At 32.1% G+C, this 7,544-nt stretch overlaps 1 protein-coding gene across 1 annotated transcript; it reads left to right on the top strand.

Moving 5' to 3' along the window:
- Positions 1 to 2,713: 2,713 nt before the first annotated feature.
- Positions 2,714 to 7,542, top strand: LOC101499494 (nuclear poly(A) polymerase 4-like; the record flags this gene model as incomplete). The annotated part of the gene is given in 11 exon segments (XM_027334762.2): positions 2,714 to 3,175; positions 3,276 to 3,353; positions 4,181 to 4,288; positions 4,985 to 5,047; positions 5,136 to 5,297; positions 5,786 to 5,899; positions 6,001 to 6,063; positions 6,160 to 6,489; positions 6,573 to 6,737; positions 6,887 to 7,178; positions 7,181 to 7,542. Coding segments are annotated over 11 exon segments (1,884 nt in total), but the record flags the coding sequence as incomplete, so codon positions are not given.
- Positions 7,543 to 7,544: the final 2 nt, after the last annotated feature.

Below are 7,544 nucleotides of genomic sequence, written 5' to 3'. Positions count from 1 at the left end.
AAGCATGGCTTGTGCATCAATGGCAGTCATCATCAACATGGCAGGGTTTGGCAGTGAACAAAGTCAACATAGCATGGCTTGATCTGATTTGATTTTTATTGTAATTTATTTTTGGCTTTATTCTTAGTTTGTAATTTGATTTGGTTTTAAAACTCTAATTAGATTTGAAATTGTAAATTTATAATACATAATGAAATTATTTATTGTAATTATTTTATTTCCTTTTTTAAATACACATTTTCTTTTTTATATTTGTTTTCAAAATGGACAAAATTAGGGTACTACACTAAGTATTCTCTCTATATAAAAGTGAAGATTAATTTTTCAGAGTAAATGGGTAGTAAATTATCTCTAAAAAGTAACATAATTGTATTGTTGAGGTAAAATCTCAAATTAATATTTTGAAAATAATCAAATAAAGATAATTAATTTTTAATTTTGATTTTAAATTGTGTTGTTATTTAACTTGTGCTATTCGAATATAAGTAATCATATACAACAACACAAGATCTTTCTAGTTCATAAGAACAACCGTCTAGACAAACCAAAATTATCCTGATTTTTAATAGCATTAGTCTTGTCAAACCAAGAATATTATGGTTTGCATAAGTATCAACCTTTTTATACAAGATCATTATGGGCAATTTGTTTTAAAGATAAAAATAAAATGAATTAATTCCAGGTCACAAGTGAATTAAATATCAAGACAACTCAGAACTATGATCAAACACAAAAGTTTAAAAGAAGCAAAACAACATTAAGAACCATAACAAGATCAATCTCCAGATTGATGACATATGAAACAAGTACATATAGGACAACAAAGATAAAGAGGACACTTATATTGTACCTCTGCTGAAAGACAACTTGCGTACAAAGCATAAACACTGATACAAAACAGTTGTCAAATGATCTCAGTAACAGTACTCACTCAAAATAGAAACGAAGAATGTTCTGATTATAAAATATCAATCTGAACAACAGAATTATTAACGGCTATATGGACTGTCATCAACGTTCACCACGCCTATAAAAGGAACTTCAAGGTCAAGATAACAACAAGAGTTTCAAGTGCAATCAATTAATCACTTAAACAATCATATTTGAGAAATCAAAACTCTTAAATCAAGCAAAAACTTCAGTTATCTTTCACTAGATTCAATGATCTTTTTACTAAGTTTTTTTTGTTGCAAATCAATCTCAAACAAGTGTTGAGTAGATTATGATCAATCAACCTTCTCTCAAAATTTCATTTGAAACTCAAAATTGTATTCTTAAAGATAGTTTTAGTGGTTTGTAAAAATATTGTTTGTGATTAAAAAAATGTGTCAAAACTCCTTTATGGATTGAAAGATAATTGTAAGAAATTATTTCAAGATTTAAAAGTGAACACTGCAGTTGATCAATAAAGTTTGTGTGAAAATAATAACATTTTTGTTAAAACACATTAGTGAAAAAACTCATAAATTGAGATGAGTGAATGTAGCTCACCTTAGGTGTAGTACGATATATCATTGTGTGATTGTTTTATCCTCATCTTTAATTACTTTTCACTCACAAGAATTTATCACGTAGAAATAATCTATTTTATTTATTTTCACTAACAAAAAACATTCTGCAATTTTGTTTTAAAACAAATATTAATCTTGAGTTAATTTAAAAGCAATAATTAATTTTTAAAAATGAATCACAATTCAAATCTCCTTATTTGTGATTGATATTGTCACTTCATATATATATATATCCAAGTTTGGGTTTGAACAACGAGACATAAATTGTATTTAAAAAAACTGTGAATAAGTTACTCGCATTCAATTAAAAAGAATTATGTGTACACCAATATGTCAAATCTAAATTCCTTAAAATAAGTTACTAAAGTGCATATGACATATTTTAGTTGGTTATCGGTCATTTTTCACAATTTTTCAAAAACAACTTAAAATTTACGAAATATATAATGATACGTCGATGAAAGTTGAAAAATCAAATTCAAATTCAAATTAAACTTCATTAATTGAATTTGATCAATTTATTGGATGATTTTTGTATGTATATGCAAAACATTATACACATCTCCTACACTATTTTTTAAATAAGAGATAGATTAAATATGAATTTTAACAAGTTAAAATTTTAAATAAATCAAAACAGTGGATATCTATAAATTAAATATTAAACTCATATTTTATAGAAATCTACATCACAACACACAAAATATATCTGCAAAATTTGATATATTTAAATTAAGCTTTGATTTCATAAAAAAATGATAAAAAAATGATTTATTTGAATTTTATAAAGCGCTGATGAAAAATATAGTAGAAACTAAAAGTTAAATAAAGAAATAACAATTTTATTTTAATTTTATAAAACTGAAATATATTTAAACTTTTCATTAAATTATTTTTAAACTAATTTATTTATTTTAAAGTAATTTGTTATCCTTAATAAATTTTAGTCATTTATATAAAAAAGAAAAATAAAATAATTATGCACCGATATAAAGTAATTTGTACTAACATGAATAAATCATTGCACATAAATTATAACAGCTTTTTTTAAAAAACTACCCTTTATTAATTGAAAAAAAAAAAATCGCGCGAAGAAATTTTTGAAAGAAAGTTGCGGTCCAAAACAAGACAAATTTTATGTTTTTTCAATTATAAGAAAAAAAGCTGGGACCAAATTAATGTAACTGAAGTGAGAGAAAAATTTAAACAATGTAAAAGTAAGACAGGTGCGATGCGACTGGTTGGAGTGGAAACGTTAACAGTCCGTCCCGTTCCGTCTAATAAAAAATCGGTTTTTTTGTAAACGGAAAAAAATCGGTTTCATATTCACATGAATTATTCATATTCCAAACGCTCCCTTGACTCCCCAAACCTCAAATCCCCAAATCTCAATCTAAATACACGTCTGAAATTAGGGCTTCTCATAACTGGAACAATCTGATTCCAAAGATTTGAAACATGCAAATTAAGCCTCGGTAGTATTGCGTTTGATTTGATTGATCGAAATCTAAGTCGAAATGGCGGTTTCCGATAGTCCCAACGGTGGGTCTACCCCGCCACCGCCGCCACAACAAGAACAAGCCAACGATTATGAATTCTCAAAACCGATTTCTCTTGCTGGTCCCACCGACTCTGATCTACATCGTAATCTCGAATTAGAGAAGGTTGATTCATCTCATAATTCATTCTTTAATTCCATTCATTCACATTATTTCTCTGTATATAAAGCAATAAAAATTCATTTGTTTTTTATTTTTACTTCAGTTTTTGGTTGATTCCGGGCTTTATGAGAGCAACGAAGAAGCTGCAGCCAGACAAGAGGTTCTTCGCCGCCTCGATCAGGTAAATTACTTATTTGATTTTGGTTTTTTTAAATCAGCTTATGGTAGTTTTCAACAAATAATTATTCCGTTGTTTATGATGTATCATTATCTATTGTTTATTTCTATTTTTGTGTACTTGTCTTTTTTGTGTGGCTTAAATGCAATTTCAGTACTCCTATTTTTGCAGATTTCTTAATCCATGATTTTGGTCCCCAATTTTTAAAATGTTAACATTTTTTCCACTATGCATTTGAGGCTAATTTTGTATGATGTGGTAAGTGAGATACTTATGTGCCAACTTATTCGAAGATATGGAACTATGGAAGTGAGACCACTTAGACAATGTCTTGCGTTTATTTTTCTGATATAGATTAACATATAGTTTAATGAAATGAAAATTAGTTGTTAAATGAGAGTCTACCTAGATAGTACCGGATTGTCAATTGAGTTGCCATATAAGCATGTCACTTACCACACCGTCAAAATTTAGCCTCAAAATGCTTATGTGGGAAATAACAATATTGTGGATTTAGCAATAAGGAGACCAAAATTGTAAATGATACACAATAGAGGGACTAAAAAATGTATTTAAGCATTTTTCTGGGCAATGTAATGATTTTTCTCCAAGTCGTGAAGAAGCACTGCGAAATTTGTTTGATGTTGTAACATATTGAAGAACAGTGTTTGGAACTTTGCTAGATTGATGCCTGTTCAGGATTCATTTTCTTCTTCAACCCCAATGGCACTACAATGGCTTGGGGATGGTACCTTTTCTTGTTGCAACAGGTGTTTCACTGCATCCATCAAATTAAAGTTTTATAATCATAAGGTTAACCTTCAATGCAGATTGTGAAAAGCTGGGTGAAGCAATTGACCCGTCAACGAGGCTACACAGATCAGACGGTTGAGGATGCAAATGCTGTCATTTTCACTTTTGGATCTTATCGACTAGGGGTGAGTCTGTCAGTGTTACCTTTTTGCTTACTCGTTCTAGTACTTGCATATTGTGAAGAATTTTATCTATGTAACAGTTGCTAACTTTTCTTGATTATTTGGAGTGTGGAGGGCTTCAATTCAAGGCTTTCTTATATGCCTGAATTTGATTCATTGTTGAAATTGATAGTGAAATTAGTTGAATAAAATGGAAGGATCTTAAATCAGGAGGATATTGGAAATATTTAGAGTTGTAATTGCGGAAATTGTTTATAGAAGAATTGTTATAAATATAGTAAAATGGCCACCTTTCAAGAAACACCTGATTTTCAATAGCTGGTGATTCTTCTGGTCTGGAGAGTTTTGATGTCTATTTACATCCGTTGTTTCCCTGCAACAATAATAATGTTTCAGTCATTTTCAACAACTAACTGGCAGGCGTTGACTTCTATTGAATAATATTTCCGATGTTAGCATAAAATGTCAGTCTCTCACTCTTCCTGACTGTTAACAGCTTCTTCCCTTCCCTCCCCTTTCCCTTTTGGTTGGTACATTCATGTAGCAAAATATGACGTTCTGTTCAAAAGTAAATATAAGCAGACAGTAAATGAGTCATAATACTGTTGTTTTATAAAATACCATTTTGTTTGTTTTATAAGTGGTTGTTCTACAAGTGTTTGGAATTGGATATTATTGCAACAACTCAAGCATTTTCAGGTTCATGGACCTGGAGTGGACATAGATACTTTGTGCATTGGTCCTTCCTATGTGAATCGAGAGGTGACTCACTGCGGCTGGCTACTTTTCCTCAATTTAGTAAAATGCTTTGCATTGGTAATATTTTACGTAGTGTATCTCTCTTTTGTAGGAAGACTTCTTCATCATTTTGCATAACATCCTGGCTGAAATGGAAGAAGTTACCGAACTTCAACCTGTTCCCGATGCACATGTCCCAGTGATGAAATTCAAGTTCCAGGGAATATCTATTGATTTGCTGTATGCAAGTATATCTCTTTTGGTTGTGCCAGAAGTAAGTTTGGTCACTTACTCAGCAGGGCCTTTAAATGTTCAGCTAAATTTTATTAAAACAACATTTGTCTCTTAGCTTAAGCATTTTAGGACTTCTGTAACATAAGTACTCACTCCTTTCTAAAGCTGGGTTTTCTAGGGTGCATTAATTGAATGCAATCATGTTTTCTTCATTTTGTGTGCTGTGTCTTTTGTGCTCATTTAGCATGTTTAAGTTCATGCATGTTTTTGTTGTTGATATAAAGTTTTTTATGTAGTTTGTTGAGTTTGATGCATTATATTGGAAAAAGTTGTTAATCAGGACTATATTGTTACTAGTATCCATTATATTGCCTTAAGTTATGTTATGCGTTAAAGATTTTTTCTAATAGCAATATATGTTTCTTTGGTTTTTCCCACTCGTTCATTCTCTATGTTCTCTCTTGGAATCTAGTTTCCCTTTAAATTTGACTTCACTTTAATATCTTTCTGCACCACACTTGTCCACAGGACCTGGATATCTTACACGGTTCCATTTTGCATGATGTTGACGAACAAACTGTTCGAAGTCTTAATGGCTGCCGTGTGGCAGATCAAATTCTTAGACTTGTTCCAAATGTTGAGGTTAATATATGTGTTCATTAGTTTGGTTTTGTTGATATATTAGATTCAATGGTTTTATTATCTTATTAATTTGATAGTCCATTAACCCTTGACAATGATAGCACTTCCGAACTACGCTGAGGTGTTTAAAGTTTTGGGCTAAAAGACGCGGCGTTTATTCAAATGTAAGAACTATGCCTTCAACCTTAATAGAGTTTTTAATAACCAATGGCATGATTATTTGTGTTTCTGTCTGTATTACCTTATTTCGGTGTGTTTAGGTTACTGGATTCCTTGGAGGTGTAAATTGGGCTATTTTAGTTGCTCGAGTTTGCCAGCTTTACCCTAATGCCATCCCCAGTATGTTGGTTTCTAGATTCTTCAGGGTCTATACACAGTGGCGGTGGCCAAACCCTGTAATGTTATGCTCTATCGAAGAGAATGGATTGCATTTCCCTATATGGAATCCTCGTAGAAACTACAGGGACAGGTATCACATTATGCCAATAATTACTCCTGCATACCCTTGCATGAATTCCAGCTATAACGTTTCGACAAGCACTCTTCGTGTTATGATGGAACAGTTCCGCTATGGCAACGAGATTTGTGACGTAAGTGGAGTCTATTCCTGAAGTTTTTTTTTTCTCTTTTATGTTTATGAATGTCTTCATTTGATTGATACTTTTACTGTTAGGAAATTGAGCTTAACAAATCACAGTGGAGTGCACTTTTTCAGCCATATGTCTTTTTTGAGGCATACAAAAACTATTTACAAGTAGACATAGTTGCATTAGATGCTGATGATTTACTATCATGGAGAGGTTGGGTGGAATCCCGACTGAGACAGCTAACCCTGAAGGTACAATCTTGTCAGTCTTCTATGAGACTTTCTTCTTCTGGGTTTTGTTTGTCTAATGTCTGTTTATTCATTGAAGATGTCTGATCTATGAACATTTTAACAAATTTTTTTTGGGTCTGTATATTAATACATGCTTTACAATTATCTAGATTGAGAGAGATACAAATGGGATGCTGCAGTGTCATCCTTATCCACATGAGTACACAGACACATCCAAGCCTTGTGCGCATTCTGCATTTTTCATGGGTTTGCAAAGAAAAGAGGGAATAAGAGGTCAAGAAGGGCAGCAATTTGATATACGTGGAACGGTTGATGAGTTCAGACGAGAAATTATTATGTACATATACTGGAAGCCTGGGATGGAAATTTATGTTTCTCATGTTCGTAGAAAGCAGCTCCCTGCATTTGTTTTTCCAGATGGTTACAAACGTGCTCAAAGTGCTACTCTGGATCTAGCTCTTCTGAAAGGTGCATGAAGAGGAAGAATAACCCTGAAATGGTGGATGTGAAGCTAGACAAATCAGAAAAGCGGACATCTGTTAGCCCACAGAGGCTAGAGCGTATTTCACCTGAATGTTGTACTAGTAAATTGGGTGGTACACCTCAAATGAGTATTGAGTGTGTTGAAGGGGTTAGGTCAGTTGGCTCAACAACGAGGAATGCTGACAACAATTGTGTAATTAAGTCATCTGATGGACTCCTAGGAAGTGGTACAATTACTGAAATAGATGGTGATATGCAGATAAATGAAACATATTTTGTTGATTCCACACATGATAAGCTGAAATCAAGCGCTTTAGAAGTTCT

Source organism: Cicer arietinum, chromosome 5 (genome assembly GCF_000331145.2).
Source record: "Cicer arietinum cultivar CDC Frontier isolate Library 1 chromosome 5, Cicar.CDCFrontier_v2.0, whole genome shotgun sequence".
Taxonomy (NCBI): Eukaryota; Viridiplantae; Streptophyta; class Magnoliopsida; order Fabales; family Fabaceae; genus Cicer; species Cicer arietinum.
This window is presented reverse-complemented; position numbering and strand designations above follow the sequence as displayed.